We start from the raw sequence: 21,127 nt of genomic DNA on the forward strand, positions 1-21,127 counted from the left end.
CCAAGATTTTAATTTTGACATACACCACATTTCAGGAGCTTCTAACAAAGTGGCTGATGTACTCTCCCATAAAAGTTTCCTAGAAACAACTGGTTAAAATAGTCCTTGAGATGTGGAAAATATTGTTAATCTTTATACAGTTAGTAGTATATTTAGAGATGCATGTGTCTTATTAACTCTGTTTTCTCTTAGAGCTCCAGGAAGAAATCCCAGCCGGGGTTTACCCTATCTGTGATTTGGGGGGCGTGTCATAAATATAAAGGGAACGGTAACCACCTTTCTGTATACAGTGCTATAAAATCCCTCTTGGCCAGACGCAAAATTCTTTTACCTGTAAAGGGTTAAGAAGCTAAGGTAACCTCGCTAGCACCTGACCCAAAATGACCAATGAGGGGACAAGATACTTTCAAAGGTGGAGGGGGGAAGTTTTTTGTCTGTCTTTGTGATACCTTTGCCGGGAACAGATCAAAGATGTAAGCCTCCAACTCCTGTAAAGTTAGTAAGTAATCTAGCTAGAAAATGCATTAGGTTTTTCTTTGTTTTGGCTTGTAAATTAGCTGTGCTGGAGGAAATGTGTATTCCTGGTTTTGTGTCTTTTTGTAACTTAAGGTTTTGCCTAGAGGGCTTCTCTATGTTTTCAATCTGACTGCCTGTAAGATTATCTTCCATTCTGATCTTACCGAGTTGTTCTCTTATCTTTTTGTGTGTGTGTGTGTGTTTCTAATAAAGTTCTGATTTTTAAGAATCTGATTGGGTTTTTTGGGTCTTAAAAATCCAAGGGGTTTGAGCTCCTCTTGTTTATTCTCAAGCCTCCCCAGGAAAGGGGGTGTAAGGGCTTGGGGGATATTTGGGGGAAGACGTCTCCAAGTGGTCTCTTCCCGGATTCTTTATTAAATTGCTTCGTGGTGGCAGCGTACCAGGTTTTTAACCTAAGCTGGTTCCCAAAGAAAGAAAGAAATCTCTGCCTTGGGGAAGTTTTAACATAAGCTGGTAAGCTTAGGGGGTCTTTCATGCAGGTCGCACATCTGTACCCTAGAGTTCAGAGTGGGGAAGGAACCTTGACACAGCTACTTAGGCAGTTACCTGTCCCCTGGTGGAGCTGGGTTAACTCATGCCCATCAGCAGACCCTGTCACTTGTAGGCTGGGCATCTAACTCTCTTTAACAGGCCAGCCCTATGACAGGGTTCAGGGAACCCTATCTGCTGAGTGACATGGAAAACCATAATCTTCAACTTAGCCTGTGCCAGTGATGGAAGGGCAAGAAATATTTTATGCCCCTCAGTAAGGGAGAAACTAAGAAACAGAGAGAGAGAGAGCAAAGGGGAGGTCAGGGAACCCACCTGTGGTATTATGGGAAAGAATAAAGCATATGGGGATAGGTCTCTTTGGAGGGAACACAAAGTTAGCTACCAGCGTCCCTATTATGAGAGAGGAAGGAGACCTCATAAATATGCCAGGTATCTGACAAGTCATAGCTGCCCCTGAAGACCAGTGTTGCCCCCCATGGGGAGGCGGGGCGGGGAAATCATAGAATAATTACAACATCTCTCTCTCATGTACACGGCTTCCATTGCACCCCTCTAAAACACAAGCTTTCCCCAACCTGCCAGCCATCCTCAGACCACCTTCCCCCTATCCGGAACAAATGTGCTCCATTGCCCTCCCCCCATACTCCCCTCCCCCTCACATCCCTCAAACACACACTCTCCCCTCTCGCCAATACCGGATATGCTCCCTTCCCCCTCAATTCCCTCACACATGATCCCCTCCCCTTCCCAAACACCCTCCCTTCCCCCTTCGCCTCCTTTCATACACACATGCTTCCATCCCCCCTCACATGTATGTGCTCCCCTCCCGCTTGTGCCTGTCTTCCTATCCCCTCCCCCACTTTCCTCCTGCTGGGAATTCCCTCCCTGCTACCACATCCCCCTCCCCATGGCTGTATCCCTCCTCCTGCTGCTGTAACCCCACTCTTTCCCCCTGATCAGCACTCACCAGTAATATCAGCTCCTTCTTCACCATTTCTCTAGCCTAAAAGAAATGTGAAGGAAGAACTTAACCAGTGTAATACACAAACATATTGAAAATCCAGGTGTTAGAAATATCTATACTAAGACAGGAATAGCAGTGTAGGAAAAATTACTGATCATCTGGATAATGTTGACTCATATCCAGCTTCTTATCCACTGTAACCCCTACGTCCTTTTCTGCAGAACTGCTGCCTAGCCACTCGGTCCCTAGTCTGTAGCAGTGCATGGAATTCTTCCCTCCTAAGTGCAGGACTCTGCACTTGTCCTTGTTGAACCTCATCAGATTTCTTTTGGCCCAATCCTCTAATTTGTCGAGGTCCCTTTGTATCCTATCCCTACCCTCCAGCATATCTACCGCTCCTCCCAGTTTAATGTCATCTGCAAACTTGTTGAGGGTGCAATCCACGCCATCCTCCAGATCAGTAATGAAGATATTGAACAAAACTGGCCCCAGGACCGACCCTTGGGGCACTACTCTTGATACTGGCTGCCAACTAGACATGGAGCCATTGATCACTACCCGTAGAGCCCGACGATCTAGCCAGCTTTCTATCCACCTTATAATCCATTCATCCAGCCCATACTTCTTTAACTTGCTGGCAAGAATACTGTGGGAGACCGTGTCAAAAGAATATTACAGGGATTCTCCCATCACCATAGTCAATCCACCTCCCTGAGAGGCGGGATCTAGATTGACAGAAGAATTATTACAGGGAATATGGTCATTGGGTCTCAACACCCAAAATAAGTGACAGTGTATTTAAAACCAGCTTCCCCCACAGACAGGGAGCCAGAGAAAGAGAGAGGCAGGAGTAAGGGAAGGAACTTAGCCTGCCCAGGTTTCCATTGGCTATGGTAACATCACAGGGGAGATAGAAAGGCATGCATGGTGAAAGGATTATTTGCTAATAATTTGCTCCAAAGTCAGGGTAAAATTGTCTGGTTTTTTTAAAGGAGGTCCCCGGCTAATGGGAACTCTGGAGCTGGAACTCAGGGTGGTCTGGAGGCAGCACACGGAGCCCCAGTGACCATTCCTCCAGCTAGGAGCAGTAAGGACATGTCACTGGTTGCAGGGAGCTGCCGGAGGTGAACACCACTTGGATCCAGCATCCCAAAACTCTTCCCATGCCCCAATCCCCAGCCCTGAGAGCCCTGCTGCACCCAAATTCCCACCCTCTTAGTTAACTGGAATTTTTGACATACTAGCACTTCCCATTCCCTCAACATGCCATATAACAAAGCTTTTACTGTAATTGTTAGATGGGTGTTAGACTCATAACACTGTGTTTAGTGTTTGCACTTTAGGAAATGCTTGTAAATTGCTGCATGCATTAATCTCACTTACAATAACTGTATCCCAAGCTGTAAAGTAATATTTAAGTGTTTATTCTATAACTGCAAAAATGTTTGCTTTAAAATTGTAAACCCAGTCAAGAAAGAAACATCAACCAAGTGTGAAATGCTGGTTTTCCCCCCAAAGGGGTTATCTCTTGCCTAACATAAGCCCCAGACAGGCCATTGTGAGACAAAAGACTTTGTTGATTGTTCCCCCCTCACCCATGAAGAGGGGATGTGCAGAAGCGCTCATCCTGTTGGTTTGAATACCAGTGGGAAAGGAATAAAAATCTCTGTCATGGAGAAATTCTTATCTTTTATGCAGCTTGGACTCTGACAGGGTAAGAACTACCAAACACAGGCAATAAGGTCTCCATGATTAACCTGGGTTATCCCTAAAGGACATAAAGCTGGCATATTTCAGCAGCTCTATCACAATTTAAAAGTGAAGACTGTAACCCCATTGTGTGTGTGTATGTTTACCTTCTTTAACCTTGCAAATAAACTCTCATTTCTTCCTCTTAGTGAATAATTCCTTAGTTAGTTTACTACAGGATTGGCTACGAACATTGTCTTTCGAGTGAATAAGGTACAAATTGACCTGGGATGAATGACTGGCCTCTTGGGACTGGGAGTAACCTGAATATTTTGTGATTTTTGGCATAAAGTTATCAGGGATTTGAGGATGTGCATACCCCAGAATGTGATCAAGCCAATTGCAACTATATTATGTGAATTGAGCTACCATGAATTAATAAAATAGAACACCACATAGTTAAGGGTTAATTGGAAAGTAGGCTTTTAGATGTAAGGTCAAACCTAGCTGGCAGTTTCTGCTAATCAAAATGGGAGAAGGGGGAGAAAAGTAAATAACTGAGAATGAAAGAAGATAAGTGGATGGAAGACTTTAGTCTAGATGGCTCTGATATTAGAAGTTTATTGAGAGTGAGGGAACATGATGATCCAGTAGGGGTCATTATGACCTATGTGCTTTGTAGAAGTTAGTTATAAAAGGCTAGCTAATAGGGTGTACTTTGGAGCAGTCCTCTGAAGCCATCTTGAGAGATCTTTTTCCTGATATCTTTCTTCCCCAGCAGGTGAGCAACTGGCCACTGAGTACCATCTGTTAATGGCTCAACACCGTTCCAGATTTTAGGTAAATATCTGGGATGTTCTAAACCTATTGCTTATGTCTCTGTGTGCTTAAATCTAATAAACTGAAGTGTTAGACAAGAGCACGCTTATTTGCATTTAATCTCTAACCAGATGGAATTGCTGTGTTTCCATTGATTTATTCCTGACACTGCCTGTAGTGAAATAGTTAATTTGCCCTTGCTGTGGGTTCTGAAAACCCCAGGTAACAAGGTGACTATCTATCACAGAGTCAAGCTTGCCTGGGCAGCAAGATAGATTGGAATGCCCAGGGGGCTGTCAGTGGCTCCATGTTAAGGCTGTTACAGCACCTGAGGGGCTCACACTGGTTACTTGGTTGGTGGAATCTAAGTATAGAACTACAACCAGTTTGGGGTGTCTGCCCTGCTTCTTAACAGTTTGTCCTGAGGTTGGTATTCTTGATGGTGAGCTACACAAGACAGTGTGACAAGCTCTTTCCTCATATCATGCTTCCACGGGGGGCATGGGCTACCGGGACCAGGTGATGGGTTGCGGGGGGAGGCAGCCCAGCCCAGCCCAGAAGTTGCCACCTGCCCTCTCTGCACACACAGGGAGCTGCTCTGGCAGCTCCCAGGCATTCCCAGTGCAGTGTGTGGTGCTGCTGATGCTTTGTTGATAGCCCGTAAGAACATAACATAAGAGCATAAGAACGGCCATACTGGGTCAGACCAAAGGTCCATTTAGCCCAGTATCCTGTCTTCCCACAGTGACCAATGCCAGGTGCCCCAGAGGGAATGAACAGAATAGGGAATCATCAAGTGATCCATCCCCTGTCGCCCATTCCCAGCTTCTGGCAAACAGAGGCTAGGGACACCATCCCTGCCCATCCTGGCTAATAGCCATTCATGGACCTATCCTCCATGAACTTATTTAGTTCTTTTTTTAACCCTAGTATAGTCTTGGCCTTCACAGCATCCTCTGGCAAAGAGTTCCACAGGTTGACTGTACATTGTATAAAAAAAATACTCCCTTTTGTTTTAAACCTGTTGCCTATTAATTTCATTTGGTGACCTGCCCCCTGGTTCTTGTGTTATGGGAAGAAATAAATAGCACTTCCTTATCTACGTTCTCCACACCAGTCATGCTTTTATAGACCTCAATCATACCCCCGCTTAGTCATCTCTTTTCCAAGCTGAAAAGTCCCAGTCTTATTAATCTCTCCTCATACTGAAGTCATTCCATACCCCTAATCATTTTTGTTGACCTTTTCTGAACCTTTTCCAATTCCAACATATCTTTTTTGAGATGGGGCAACCACATCTGCACTCAGTATTCAAGATGTGGGCGTATCATGGATTTATAGAGAGGTAATATGATATTTTCTGTTTTATTATCTATCCCTTTCTTAATGATGCCCAACATACTGTTCAGTTTTTTTTGACTGCAGCTGCACATTTAACTGATGTTTTCAGAGAACTATTCATGACTCCAAGATCTCTTGAGTGGTAACAGCTAATTTAGACCCCATCATTTTATATGTATAGTTGGGATTCTGTTTTCCAATGTGCATTACTTCGCATTGATCAACATTGTATTTCATCTGCCATTTTGTTGTCCAGTTACCTAGTTTTGAGGGATCTTTTTGTAGCTCTTTGCAATCTGCCTGGGACTTAACTATCTTGAATAGTTTTTTTTTTTAATCATCTGTAAATTTTGCCATCTCACTGTTTACCCCTTTTTCCAAATCGTTCATGGATGTGTTAAATAGGACTGGTCCAAGTACAGACCCTTGGGGACATCACTATTTACCTCTCTCCATGCTGAAAACTGACCATTTATACCTACCCTTTGTTTCCTATCTTTTAACCAGTTACCAATCCGTGAGAGGACTTTCCCTCTTATCCCATCACTGCTTACTTTGCTTAACAGCCTTTGTTAAGAGACCGTGTCAAAGGCTTTCCGAAAATCTAATCCCCTCAAAGAATTCTAGTAGATCAGTGAGGCAATATTTCCCTTTACAAAAATCATGTTGACTCTTCCCCAACAAATCATGTTAATCTATATTTGACAATTTTGTTCATAGTTTCAGCCAGTTTGCCGGTACTGAAGTCAGGCTTACTGGCCTGTAATTGCCGGGATCACCTCTGGAGCCCTTTTGAAAAATTGGCATCACAGTAGCTATCTTCCAGTACAGGCCCAGTATGTGTGATTTTGGTGCTGCCAACATTTACCTGAGGAACACAGGTGAGAGAAGGGGAAGGGTGATTCTTAACACTTTGCAACTCAGCTAAATCTGAAGGGAATTCCACAGGGCAGAGGAAAGGCACCTTCATTAGTTCAAGACAGTGTTCACCACTGAATACCACAGCTGTTGCAAACTGACATGTGAGAGCTTCCTCACAGGAAAGGTCCCAGGGATCCTTTATAATTTGGAATGGAAAGTGTTTGGCAGCCCCAACCTAGAGACTCTCCTGCAATGCAAAAAAGGGTTTTTTCCCCCTCTCTCTCTCACCCCACTCCAAGGTGAAGAACAAAGGGATATGGTGTCAGATTTCTTTGTTGGGATGAGCAAGGGGCAGACACACAGGGCACTGGGATTGGGAGACAAAGGGGACAGACAGCAGGGATGGAGGGCAGAGAAGCAGGGCATGATGGAGCCCTATTCCCCCTGCCTTCTGACTCTCTCACCCTAACGCAAGGACTTTCAGATTCTGTGCTTCAGGTGACTAATCAACTGTTTCTTGTTTTGAAAAGACTGCCTGCTGTCCCTGCAGATACTGACTGGGGGCATTGTAGCCCTGAGTGGTAGAAAAAAATCTCCCCCAGGAGTCAGGCTTGGCTGGACTCACCGCAGGGAGCTACAGAGATAGACAGGGATCGCTGGTGCTGAAGACCCAGGTTCGGAGTTGTGTAGGTCCGGGCCTGCCCCTGTGGAACTGTGTGAGGCCTTGGGGACCAGGACAATAATGGGGTCACTCCCCTGGGTCTGGCTAAAGGCCAGGCCTAGACCAGACCCTGTGAATATGTGACAGGATGTTGGAGGGGCCTGGGCTCTGGTGCAGCCAGGGGACAAAGGGCCGATAAAAGCTGCTGGCAATGTGTTAGTTCCAGACAAGCTCCACCCAGGGCTTTGAGCATCACTGATCAAGGTGGGGACAATTCAGCAAAGACCCAGCTAGGGCTCAACCCCATTAGTCGGGGAGAGGGTGCAGGGGACTTGGCCATTGACTCCCCTAAGCTCTGGCCCAGGCCGTAGGTGGAGGCATGAGATCAGCAAGGCAACCTGGGACAGAGTCTGGAGAGCAGCTGGGAGACCAAAGGAAGAGCCCTTCACAGATCCATGTCCTCTGCCCCACCCAGCCCTGCATCCCCTGCTGCTGCATAAACACCCATCTCACCAGGGTAATTACCTGGGGTTCCTGCCTGGCACATCTCATTGCCTGAGGAGATTCTTCAGAGTCCTGGTGCAAACAAACAGCATTAAAATCCAAAAAGTGCATCTCCCTTCACCCGCCCCAGCCTGTCTCACAGGCGGCAGGTCCATTGTGGAGTAGGGATGCTAGAAGGTGGAGGGGCTGGGTTCCAACAAGGCAGGGGGAAAACAGTGGGTGAAGGCTCATTCAGTCCTGCCATGGAGATCAATGGAGAGGGGTCTTGGCTGACTGCTCTGGGGAAGGGTTGATGGGATGGTTCTAGGATGGGAGATCCCCTATGGTGGGGTGATGAGTCAGAACAGAAAGAGACAAAGGTTGATACGGGAGGCAGCCTGGGGCTGGAAATAATGAACAGGGACCTAGTGCGTCCCCAGCCGTCTCCTAATTCTGCCCACGCATCCCCCCCGCTAATGATACAATCTCAGCCCAGGCCCAGCTACATACCTGTGACTCCGTATATTCAAATGATGGTTCTTCCTAGAAGGCAAAACAAGGGGCACAGGACACAATTATACCCACAGTAACAACTGCAATAGCCTATGCCTCTGGATCACCCCTGGCCTCTTTTCATTGCACCCCTTCTCCCCTGCATCCCCATTGACCCTCCCTCTGTCGCTAGTCCTCCCCCTCCCCAAATCCTTTCCCCTTTCTCTATTTCCTCCTGTCCCTCTCGGTGCCCCCTCCCCTTCCTCCATTCCTCTGCCCTCTCCCCATGCATCCTCCAGTTCCTGTAATCCCTCCTGCCCCTCCGTGATGCTTCCCCTCCCTCTATTTCTTCCTGCCTAACCCCATGTTCCCTCCCCACTCTGTATTCCCTCCTTCCTCTCCCCCTGCCCCTTCCATCCTTCTATTCACTCTGCCCCCTCCCCATACTTCTCCCCTCCCTTTATTCCCTCCTCCCCCTCCCTGTATCCTTTCACTTCCCTCCTCTTCTCCCCATGCTCCTTCCCCAACCTTTGTTCCCTCCTGCCCCCTCCTCTGCCCCTCCCCGTGATCCCTCCCATCCCTCTATTCCCTTCTGTCCCTCCCTTTATTCCCTCCTCCCCCCTGCCCATGCCTCCTCCAGTAACACTATTACTTCCTCCTGTCCCGTGTCCCCCTTCTGATTCCCTTCCCCTTCCTCTGTTCCCTCTTGCCTCTCTCTATGCTCCCTCCCATCCCTCCTGCCCCTCCCCACACTCCCACCTTCCCTCTTTTCCTTTGAGACAGAATCAAAACAGTGAGGTACCGTATCAGTTTCCTCAAGTCGTTCTTGACTTTCCATGGCTATCCTAGGAGGAAACAGAGATGAGAAGGGATGGTGTAACTCAACCTGTTTCTCTGCTCATTGAAGTCTGAATATCGCTGACATTTAAGGGCAGGTCTACACTACAGAGTTACTTCAGTATAACGTCATTGCTCGGGACGTGAAAAGTCCACACCTCTGAGCAACATAGTTATACCAACTTTAACCCCCGGTCTAGATAGCGCTATGTTGGCAGGAGAGCTTCTCCCACAGACATAGCTACCGCCTCTCACAGAGGTGGATTAACAAAGCAAATGGGATAGCTCTCTCCCATCGGTGTAGAGCATCTTCATTAAGTGCTACAGTGGCGCCTTGCCCTCAGTCAGCATCAGCTGACGCAGCCACTGCCTGTCCAGACAACCAGAGCCTCAGGCCCTGGAGAGACTCAGCCCCCCAGATCCTGCTGGAATCGCACATACCCAGCAGGGCTGGCTTGTGTCAGCTGTTGGACACAGCTCCCATGTATCCCTTTCCACACCCCCAAACCCACCTCACCCCGCAGGCTGCTAGAATTATATACACCCAGCAAGGCTGGCATGTTTGAGTCGTTGGATACAGCCTCTGTATATCTCCTTCCCCCATCACAGCCCCACTGCCATCTTGCTCTCCCCACAGGGCTGCAGACAGGTAGCAGGGACTGCCCAGAGACTCCTCCTCCGGCTGGCTCAAGGAGCACCCATGTGGAGGGACAGGAGGCAGGAGACCAGCTCTCTGCTCCCTCTCAGTGACCCCAGCTGGTGCCCAGCTGCCATCGAGCTCCCAACTGCACCAGTGCCCTTCCCTAGAGCTCAAGGGGCTGCGGGACAGAATGAGGGGGACAGGGGCACAAGGGGGGGGGGTGTTAAGGGAAGCCTAGTTGAAGCTGCTTTGGCTCAGTGAGAGCCCTGAGGTCTTAGAGGGGTTTACCCAGGCTAGGGTTTCCAGGTGTGCGGTTTTCAACCTGAATGCCCGGTTGAAAAGGGACTCTGGCTGCTTTGGTCGGCACTGCCGACTGGGCCATTAGATGTCCGGTCAGTGGTGCAGTGATGCCCTGGGGCTAAGGCAGGCTCCCTCTCTGCTCGAGCTCCCTGAGACTCCTGGAAGCAGCCACCAGGTCCCTGAGACCCCTCGGCGTTGGGGTGGCCAGGGAGGCTCTGCATGCTGTCTCTTCCCTGGTGGCTGGGTTGAATGGAGGGGCTACAGGAGCTCATGTGCCTAAGGCTGAGGAGTTTGGATTGTGTAGCCTATAGGATTAGCCCGCTTGTTTGCCTATATATCTTTTCATAGAATCATAGAATCATAGAATATCAGGGTTGGAAGGGACCTCAGGAGGTCATCTAGTCCAACCCCCTGCTCAAAGCAGGACCAATCCCCAATTAAATCATCCCAGCCAGGGCTTTGTCAAGCCTGACCTTAAAAACTTCCAAGGAAGGAGATTCCACCACCTCCCTAGGTAACGCATTCCAGTGTTTCACCACCCTCCTCGTGAAAAAGTTTTTCCTAATATCCAACCTACCCTCCCCCCCGCCACTGCCACTTGAGACCATTACTCCTTGTTCTGTCATCTGCTACCACTGAGAACAGTCTAGAGCCATCCTCTTTGGAACCCCCTTTCAGGTAGTTGAAAGCAGCTATCAAATCCCCCCTCATTCTTCTCTTCCGTAGATTAAACATCCCTAGTTCCCTCAGCCTCTCCTCATAACTCATGTGTTCCAGTCCCCTAATCATTTTTGTTGCCCTCCGCTGGACTTTCTCCAATTTTTCCACATCCTTCTTGTGGTGTGGGGCACAAAACTGGACACAATACTCCAGATGAGGCCTCACCAGTGTCGAATAGAGGGGAACGATCACGTCCCTCGATCTGCTGGCAATACCCCTACTTATACATCCCAAAATGCCATTGGCCTTCTTGGCAACAAGGGCACAGTGTTGACTCATATCCAGCTTCTCGTCCACTGTCACCCCTATGTCCTTTTCTGCAGAACTGCTGCCTAGCCATTCGGTCCCTAGTCTGTAGCGGTGCATTGGATTCTTCCGTCCTAAGTGCAGGACTCTGCACTTGTCCTTATTGAACTTCATCAGATTTCTTTTGGCCCAATCCTCCAATATGTCTAGGTCCCTCTGTATCCTATCCCTACCCTCCAGCCTATTTACCTCTCCTCCCAGTTTAGTGTCATCTGCAAACTTGCTGAGGGTGCAATCCACACCATCCTCCAGATCATTTATGAAGATATTGAACAAAACCGGCCCCAGGACCGACCCCTGGGGCACTCCACTTGATACCAGCTGCCAACTAGACATGGAGCCATTGATCACTACCCATTGAGCCCGACAATCTAGCCAGCTTTCTATCCACCTTATAGTCCATCCATCCAGCCCATACTTCTTTAACTTGCTGGCAAGAATAGTGTGGGAGACGGTGTCAAAAACTTTGCTAAAGTCAAGGAACAACACGTCCACTGCTTTCCCTTCATCCACAGAGCCAGTTATCTCATCATAGCAGGCAATTAGATTAGTCAGGCATGACTTGCCCTTGCTGAATCCATGCTGACTGTTCCTGATCACTTTCCTCTCCTCTAAGTGCTTCAGAATTGATTCCTTGAGGACCTGCTCCATGATTTTTCCAGGGACTGAGGTGAGGTTGACTGGCCTGTAGTTCCCCAGATCCTCCTTCTTCCCTTTTTTAAAGATGGGCACTACATTAGCCTTTTTCCAGTCGTCTGGGACCTCCCCCGATCGCCATGAGTTTTCAAAGATAATGGCCAATGGCTCTGCAATCACATCCGCCAACTCCTTTAGCACTCTCGGATGCAACGAATCCGGCCCTATGGACTTGTGCACATCCAGCTTTTCTAAATAGTCCTGAACCACTTCTTTCTCCACAGAAGGCTGGTCACCTCCTCCCCATGCTGTGCTGCCCAGTGCAGTAGTCTGGGAGCTGACCTTGTTCGTGAAGACAGAGGCAAAAAAAGCATTGAGTACATTAGCTTTTTCCACACCCTCTGTCACTACGTTGCCTCCCTCATTCAGTAAGGGGCCCACACTTTCCTTGACTTTCTTCTTGTTGCTAACATACCTGAAGAAACCCTTCTTGTTACTCTTAACATCTCTTGCTAGCTGCAACTCCAAGTGTGAGTTGGCCTTCCTGATTTCACTCCTGCATGCCCGAGCAATATTTTTATACTCATCCCTGGTCATTTGTCCAATCTTCCACTTCTTGTAAGCTTCTTTTTTGTATTTAAGATCAGCAAGGATTTCACTGTTAAGCCAAGCCGGTCGCCTGCCATATTTACTATTCTTTCTACATATCGGGATGGTTTGTCCCTGTAACCTCAATAAGGATTCTTTAAAATACAGCCAGCTCTCCTGGACTCCTTTCCCCCTCATGTTATTCTCCCAGGGGATGTTGCCCATCCGTTCCTTGAGGGAGTCAAAGTCTGCTTTTCTGAAGTCCAGGGTCCATATTCTGCTGCTTTCCTTTCTTCCTTGTGTCAGTATCCTGAACTTGACTATCTCATGGTCACTGCCTCCCAGGTTCCCATCCACTTTTGCTTCCCCTACTAATTCTTCCCGGTTTGTGAGCAGCAGGTCAAGAAGAGCTCTGCCCCTAGTTGGTTCCTCCTGTACTTGCACCAGGAAATTGTCCCCTACATTTTCCAAAAACTTCCTGGATTGTCTGTGCACCGCTGTGTTGCTCTCCCAGCAGATATCAGGGTGATTGAAGTCTCCCATGAGAACCAGGGCGTGTGATCTAGTAACTTCTGCGAGTTGCCGGAAGAAAGCCTCGTCCACCTCATTCCCCTGGTCTGGTGGTCTATAGCAGACTCCCACCACGACATCACCCTTGTTGCTCACACTTCTAAACTTAATCCAGAGACTCTCAGGTTTTTCTGCAATTTCATACTTGAGCTCTGAGCAGTCATACTGCTCTCTTACATACAGTGCAACTCCCCCACCTTTTCTGCTCTGCCTGTCCTTCCTGAACAGTTTATATCCATCCATGAGAGTACTCCAGTCATGTGAGTTATCCCACCAAGTCTCTGTTATTCCAATCACATCATAATTCCTTGACTTTGCCAGGACTTCCAGTTCTCCCTGCTTGTTTCCCAGGCTTCTTGCGTTTGTGTATAGGCACTTGAGATAACCCGCTGATCGCTCCTCTTTCTCAGTATGAGGCAGGAGCCCTCCCCTCTCACACACTCCTGCTTGTGCTTCCTCCCGGTATCCCACTTCCCCACTTACCTCAGGGCTTTGGTCTCCTTCCCCCGGTGAACCTAGTTTAAAGCCCTCCTCACTAGGTTAGCCAGCCTGCTTGCGAAGATGCTCTTCCCTCTCTTCGTTAGGTGGAGCCCGTCTCTGCCTAGCAATCCTTCTTCTTGGAACACCATCCCATGGTCAAAGAATCCAAAGCCTTCTCTCCAACACCACCTGCGTAGCCATTCATTGACTTCCACGATTTGACGGTCTCTACCCAGGCCTTTTCCTTCCACGGGGAGGATGGACGAGAACACCACTTTTCTTATGGTTCAATTATTTGTTCAATAATTTGAACATAAATAATAAATAAAATAAATAAATTTAAAATAAATAAATAAAAGCTGGTTCAATTATTTGTTTTATTGTAACAGGTTTATATTAAAGTAGTTTGGCTGCAATGCAAGGGACCTACAGGCCATACCCTGTATGCTGAGCTAAGGCAAAGTTAGCATATCTATGTCTGGGACCTTTCACCCACATAGCAAAGTCAACACACATATGTTCAGGACCTTTCACCTAGATAGACAGTTAATGGGCAGAATGGTATAGGGGCTTTCCGAGTCTGTACCCTCCAACTTAACAGGTACTCCACAAGGAAAGAACCGAAAGAACCGGGAGAACAAAAATAACACATGTGAGAATGATCTAATGTCATTAATATGTACGTACATGTCATCAATACATACAAACATACCAGCCGATGCAGTGATGAGCTGCCAAAATCTTAACAATGGGTTCCCTCCTCACCCCACGAGGGGGTCGTTGCCCACCCCCGCTCCCCGGGACTGCTGCCCCATCCAACCCCCCCGTGTTCCTTGACGCCCCCCCAGACCCCTACCCCATCCACCCCCCTCCCCTGTCCCCTGACTGGCCCCAGAACCGGGCAGGAGGGTCTCATGGGCCACTGTAGTGGGTGCCCACCCCGCCCCTAAGAGCCAGAGGCACCTGCCGGGGGGCGAGGTGTGGAGTCCTGGCAGGGCTTACTGGGGCAGCTCCCAGGAAGCATCCGGCAGGTCCCTCTGGCTCCTAGGGGCAGAGGAGCATAGCTGGGGGGGAACGGGGAGCGGCTGCTCCCCCCACTGATCACATCAAAAGTGGCGCCTTAAGTGCCGACTCCCTGGGTGCTCCGGGGCTGGAGCACCCACGGGGAAAAAATTTGTGGGTGCAGAGCACCCACTGGCAGCTCCCCGCCCGGCCCCAGCTCACCTCCGCTCCGCCTCCGCCCCTGAACGCACCGCCGTGCTCTGCTTCTCCGCGACCCCATCCCGGCTTCCCACGAATCAGCTGTTCGGCGGGAAGGCGGGGCAGGCTGAGAAGCATGCGGCGGCTTCCCACTCAGGCCGAGGGTGGCGGAGGTGAGCTGGGGCGGGGAGTGGTTCTCCTGCGTGCCCCCCCCCCCACGGGTTACCTGCTGCGGCACAGGCAGCCCTCCTCGCTCCCCGCCCCCCCGCCCGAGCTCACCTCCGCCTCCCTGGGTCTGAGCGGGAAGCCACCGCTTGCTTCTCAGCCTGCCCCGGCTTCCTGCACGAACAGCTGATTCACGGGAAGTCTGGGGGGATGGGGGGAGGAGAAGCAGGGCGGGGAGGCGCTTTCAGGGGAGGAGGCGGAGGCAGAGCGGAGGTGGGCTGGGGGTGGGGTGGGGAGCTGCCAGTGGGTGCTCTGCACCCACCAAATTTTCCCCTTGGATGCTCCAGGGCTGGAGCACCCGTGGAGTCGGCGCCTAAGGCGCCCTTTTGGCCGGTTAAATTTAGAAGCCCTTTTAGAACCGGTTGTCCCTTGCAGAACAACCAGTTCTAAAAGGGCTTCTAAATTTAACAACCGGTTCTAACGAACTGGCTCCAGCTCACCACTGCTAAGTGAGTGCTGAGATTTTGAAAATGTGGCTCTAACAGTGTGTATGTTACAGACTAAAGTGGATCAGTAACTCACAGTAACTCATTATCAGCATCTCAGCCCACGTCTACATTACCACCAGTGTATTTATCCAGGCCTGGGTCTTTATCAATATCAGGCATAAGAAATTCTTAGACCAGATGTTAACAGCCACATAATATACAATTATTTCACACTTAGGATCTGATTCAAAACCCATTTAAATCCCCCAGAGCCATCCATGTCCAGGTAACATGTTTCAGTACAGGCTTCCCGTCTCCTCTAAGGTTTGAAAATATATAAATCAAAACATCCAAAATGATGAGACTGATTTAAAAAGAACCCAACACTGATTGTTTTTTGTTAATCTCAGGATTTCTATTTGCTGTTTGGTCACTGAGCCTGTCGGGGCCATGTTTCCAGCTTCCCTCTGAAAGCACAAAGCCTAGATATAAATTCCAGGCGCTGGGACTTTAAGAAAAACACCAAATATCACAAGATTCAAGATAAAAATCACAAGATTTGGCAAAAGTGCATATTAACAAATCGGTTTAAAAACTATCCATTTTCCAACTCTAATTATGGCCTCAAGACACTGAACTGAGAGAAGACAAGTAACTTGAGGGCTGGGGATATGGCAAATTGCATTTTATGATGATTTTTCTAGGTATGTATCCTAAACAGCACTTTGGCCCAGACTCTCAAGGTATTTAGCTCCTAACTTCCATTGATTTCGCTAAGGCTGTCTACAAACAGAGTTACAGCTCTTCAACTAAAGAAGGTGTTTTAAAACCAATTCACTTAACCCAGTGCAAACCTCTGTGCAAACACTCTTAATGTGCTGTAATCCTGGTTTTCACCAATTTGGCTGAAGTCAGTACCATACTGAATTTGGCTAAATGCATAGAAGATGTGCAAACCTTTAACAGCATGTAGCAGATTGCAGTGGGAACGGGGCAACTGGTTTCTTGTCCTGAAAAGGCATCAGCTTTCAAGTGTTGGGGAACAAACTGCCCTGTCCCATTGCACCCCTTATGCACAGTGCAATACAATGAGGGGTGTATCCAACTGAATCAACACAGAGACAATACTGTGGAAGCAAGCCATGCTTGGGAGTGAAAACTGCTGTCAGCGTAGGAATGTTAATGTTTGAATTCCCCAATTGCTGCATTTGAATTCTCTGTTAACACTGCCTTGTGATTCTGTTTTTCAGTTTCACTTTCACGGTTTTAGAAAAGAAGATACAGTAGGTTGAAGAGCAAAATTGTGCCATTAAATTCCAGTCAGCACAAGTTCATGAAAACCTGGTACTGTCATTAAAATAGAAATGGTCTCTGTGCATGTCAGGGTTTCCTCCCCACTCTGAATTCTGGGGTACAGATGTGGGGACCTGCATGAAAGACCCCCTGAGCTTATTTCTACCAGCTTAGGTTAAAACTTCCCCAAGGTACAAATCCCTTGTCCTTGGACAGATGGTATTGCTGCCACCACCAAGTGATTTAGACAAAGATTCAGGGAAAGGACCACTTGGAGTTCCTATTCCCCCAAAATATCCCCCCAAGCCCCTTCGCCCCCTTTCCTGGGGAGGCTTGAGAATAGTATCCTAACCAACTGGTTACAAAGTGAGCACAGACCCAAACCCCTGGGTCTTTAGGACACTGAAAATCAATCCGGTTCTTAAAAGAAGAATTTTACTTAAAGAAAAGGTAAAAGAATCACCTCTGTAAAATCAGGATGCAAGATAACTTTACAGGGTAACAAAAGATTCAAAAACACAGAGGAACTCCCTCTGGACTTAGTTTCAAAGTTACAAAAAACAGGAATAAACCTCCATCTAGCAAAGGGAAAATTCACAAGCTAAAACAAAAGATAATCTGATGCCTTTTTTGGCTGTACTTACTATTTTAGTAATTCTTTTTAGGCAGGTTTTTAAGAGATGTTTTTTTCTGCCTGGCTCCGAGAGGCACACAAACAAAGAGCACAAAAAAAGCCTCCCCCCCCCCCGATTTGAAAGTATCTTCTTTCCCCATTGGTCCTTTTGGTCAGGTGCCAACCAGGTTATTTGAGCTTCTTAACCCCTTACAGGTAAGGAGGAATTCGAGGCTACCCTCAACTGTATGGTTATGACAGTGCATCACTTTGTTTACAATGGAGACTCAGCCAGTAGCATCATTTCTCCTCCCCAACACACCCCCCGCCCCCCACTGCAAAACTGATTGTGAGATTTCTGGGTTTTCCCATGTTAGATGCAATAATCCCTTAGCTACCATTTTGGAAATAAAAGAGTGCAGCTGAACTCATGACGAGGTTGTTAGTGCAGCACTGAATGCAGGACAAGATCTCTTTAAGGCATAGGCACCAACTTTCTAGATTTTCTGGGGGGTGCTTGACCCCCCACTCTGTCCTATGCCCCGCCCTCAATCCACCCCTTCTCACCCCCTCTCTCAGGGTGCCCCATATTCAACTGGTGCCTCCTTATAATGGGGGGCACGATCTAAAGGACAGGTCATGTGTGCCCCCCGTGCCCAGCCCCAGGGTCACTTTGCTCTCCCCACCCCATGGTTTCAGTTTCAGTTTGTCCTCCCGCTGCGCCCCCCCCCTTCCCTCTCCCCCCCGGCACATTCTGCTGCTGTCTCTGGCAGTCAGGAGCCCGGAGTGTGGGGGTGGGGGGAGCAGAAGGGCATGCCTCATGCCTGGCAGCTGCCTGAGAGAGTCTGGCTGGGGAGGTGGCTTCTGCTCCCCACCTGGCTCAGCCACAGGTGTTGCCTGTTCTGGGAACCAGGCCAGGAATAACCACAAACAAAAGGTGAACTAGAGCAGCATTGAGGCTTGATTTATTGCTTCCCTTATTTGCACAGTTATACTCTCTCACACCCCCACATACCACATTCATGCTGGCAGGCTGCATGCACGGATGCTGGTTTCGATTTCGGTGGCTGGGGCTGGCTAGGCCACAGCTGCCCAGAGATTGGCCCACTAGGCTACAAGAGTCCCTGGGTTCCCTTTGGATCTGCGGGAGGTCTCTACTGCTTCCAGTCTGGTCCCGAGTTTAGTGTGCTATTACATTTCCCTTTCTGGTAACCCCACCTGGCCGCCCATCTCGAAATGTATATCTTCACCCAGATAATACCATGAGGTGACGGAACAGGGAGGGGGGAGTGTGATGGCCCCCCATAAGGCTTTATTGAAATATGCTTATGAATATATATGATATGTTGCATATCTATGTAAAGGTTATGATCTACTGAATCTATTAATCCTATCTGCATGCATGTATCATTTTTGTATTTGAAGTTATGAATATTGGCTGTGTACTGGCTTGATTTCTAAATAACTTTAGTGGAGCATTTGGTCAGTTCCTGGAGAAAAGAATGTGCAAATCGAGAAACACTTAAAGGACAATGAATCTTGGAATGCTCCAATCCACATAAGAAGTCTTCCTGGAGACATTCAAGATACCATATGGGCAATGGCTGCTGCCTGTAAAAATTGAGAGTCGTGCATGGACATGTGACTTGCCCAGGTGACTCCAGAACTCCATCTTGGAGCTGGACTTTGCATAGGAGAGAGGAGGGGGTCTCCACCCACAAGATAAAGTCTATTTAAGCCCGTGGGATACCCCTCCATTTGGTCTTCAGCTGGCTAAAGAGGGAGCCCCTCCACCCTCAAAGAGACTTGAAAGAAACTGGAACAAATGACAGTGACTGCAGGAAGTGTGAGTGATTGCTTGACCCAGATTAGGAGATTAATCTGTAAAAGAAAGTTTACTGGAATTGGTGAGATTTTATCTGTACTCAGTTGTATTACTGTATTAGGCTTAGATTTGCATGTTTTGTTTTATTTTGCTGGGTAATTCACTTTGTTCTGTCTGTTACTACTTGGAACCACTTAAATCCTACTTTCTGTATTTCATAAAATCACTTTTTATTTATTAATTAACTCAGAGTATGGATTGATATCTGGGGGGAGGCAAACAACTGTGCAAATATCTCTATCAGTGTTATAGAGGGCGAACAATCTATGAGTTTACTCTGTATAAGCTTTATACAGGGTAAAATGGATTTATTTGGGTTTAGACCCCACTGGGAGTTGGGCATCTGAGTGTTAATGACAAGAACACTTCTGTAACTGGCTTTTGATTAAGCCTGCAGCTGTTTGGGGCACGTGGATCAGACCCTGGGTCTGTGTTGAAGCAGACTGGTGTGTCTGGCTCAGCAAGACAGGGTGCTGGAGTCCTAACCTGGCAGGGAAAGCAGGGGCAGAAGTAGTCTTGGCACATCAGGTGGCAATTCCCGTGGGGGGGGGGGGTTCTGTGATCCAACCCGTCACAGGGAGGATTAAAGGTTAATAGGTGATTTGATCACAAGCAGTAAATACTTACATGGGGAGAGATCTTAGTCAGCCACGGGCTCTTTAATCTAGTAGACAAAGGCAGAATGAGATCCAGCGGTTGGAAGCTGAAACAAGGCAAATTCAGAGGAAAAATAAGGCTTAATTTTTTAACAGAGAGAGGACCTGCTTGCTGAGGGATATCTTGGATTTTCCATAACTTACAGTCCTTAAGTAGAGACTAGACATATTTCTAAAAGATACATACGCTCTAACCCAGAAAGAATTTTTTGGTGTGATGCAGGACCAACTGGGTGGGTTCTTTGGCCTGGGTTACGCAGGAGGTCATGTTATACCAATAGAATAAAAACCAGCAGGATCTTATTAAGGGGGAGAAGGCAAAATGTCATATTTATTGTGAATACAAAAATAATCAGAATAAGCAATCAGTTATAGCTATAACATTTCATTCTCTCACACATTCATTCATTCATTCATTCACACACACAGAGTTCTGCAAGGTAGTTATAGTTACCAGACTGGGGGTTGCTTGGGCCAAGTCACTGGCCAGGTAACCTAGACACGAGGATGGAGCCGAGTTTTGTCAGATGCGCACCCGATGCTCCTGGAGGATGGTTGCAGAACCAGACTTGGAGTTCTCAGTCTCTAGGTTCTGTTTTTATAGGAATTCGTTCCTATACCAGTCCATGGAATCTGCTTCATTATGCTGCTTTGACATTTGAAGTGATAGTCAATCACTATTCCCACATTTGAAGTGATGTTTAATCAGCAGATGGAACATCCATGACAGCTTAGTGTTATCTTGTTCTTCGGTTCTTCACGTGCTTGGGTGCTTGGGGGGTGGATTGTGGATTCCGGTTTGCCCTCGGGGTCACCTGATCATCTCACTCCACGCATTTCTTCAGCCAATTAATGTTGGGGTTGTAATTCTCAGGCTGGCACCTTAACCTTTAATATTTCATTTCTCATTCAATCATACACACATACAATCACACTCCAACGTATGTCCTGTCACATCTGCATTTTAATCCTTTAACATAACCATTATAAAATCAGTGGGACATGGCAGACTTCAATAAGTCTATTTATTCCACTTGTTACATTTAAAAGGAAACAAACAAGATAAGCATGCAAGAGTGGGGGGTGGGGTGGGGGGTGGAGTAATTCTGGAGTTCAGGAAAACAAAGTTGTACCAGCCATAAAGGACAGCTATTATCTTGTTACTTTTAGAACAAACTCTTAGTCTCTGGATGTACTTCTACAATTAACACTGACCTTGTAAAACTGACAGGCAATTTCAATCAACACAGAGTCAGCAGGGTGGCTGAGAAACATATTTCTTTTTAATGGTCAGGCCAATTTCTGGGGTCTGCTGCGGAGTCACTCTTTCTTATATTTCCCATATCAGAAATATACCAGTTATTAATCTAGTCCAACAGTCAGACCAGATGATCAGAATGGTCCCCTCTGC

The 21,127-nt window shown here is 47.7% G+C and overlaps 2 protein-coding genes across 18 annotated transcripts in view; both read right to left on the minus strand.

Moving 5' to 3' along the window:
• The window catches only part of LOC119566513 (maestro heat-like repeat-containing protein family member 7), a 626,780-nt gene that overhangs the window by 122,836 nt on the left and 482,817 nt on the right, over positions 1-21,127 (minus strand). The window lies entirely within an intron of this gene.
• The window catches only part of LOC119566252 (interferon-induced very large GTPase 1-like), an 858,959-nt gene that overhangs the window by 40,145 nt on the left and 797,687 nt on the right, over positions 1-21,127 (minus strand). For 8 of the 17 annotated variants that reach the window (XM_043549274.1, XM_043549289.1, XM_043549287.1 and 5 more), the window contains 4 exons: positions 9,142-9,184; positions 8,358-8,390; positions 7,878-7,940; positions 1,997-2,032 (listed from right to left, as the gene is read on the minus strand). In XM_043549274.1, coding sequence (XP_043405209.1) covers positions 1,997-2,032; positions 7,878-7,940; positions 8,358-8,390; positions 9,142-9,177 — 168 coding nt within the window. In that variant the 5' untranslated portion in view covers positions 9,178-9,184. Of the gene's footprint in view, positions 1-1,996; positions 2,033-7,877; positions 7,941-8,357; positions 8,391-9,098; positions 9,185-21,127 lie in introns of all 17 variants that reach the window. The other 9 variants (XM_043549286.1, XM_043549275.1, XM_043549281.1 and 6 more) reach the window with 5 other exon arrangements.

The sequence above is a fragment of the Chelonia mydas genome, chromosome 6 (genome assembly GCF_015237465.2).
Source record: "Chelonia mydas isolate rCheMyd1 chromosome 6, rCheMyd1.pri.v2, whole genome shotgun sequence".
Taxonomy (NCBI): Eukaryota; Metazoa; Chordata; order Testudines; family Cheloniidae; genus Chelonia; species Chelonia mydas.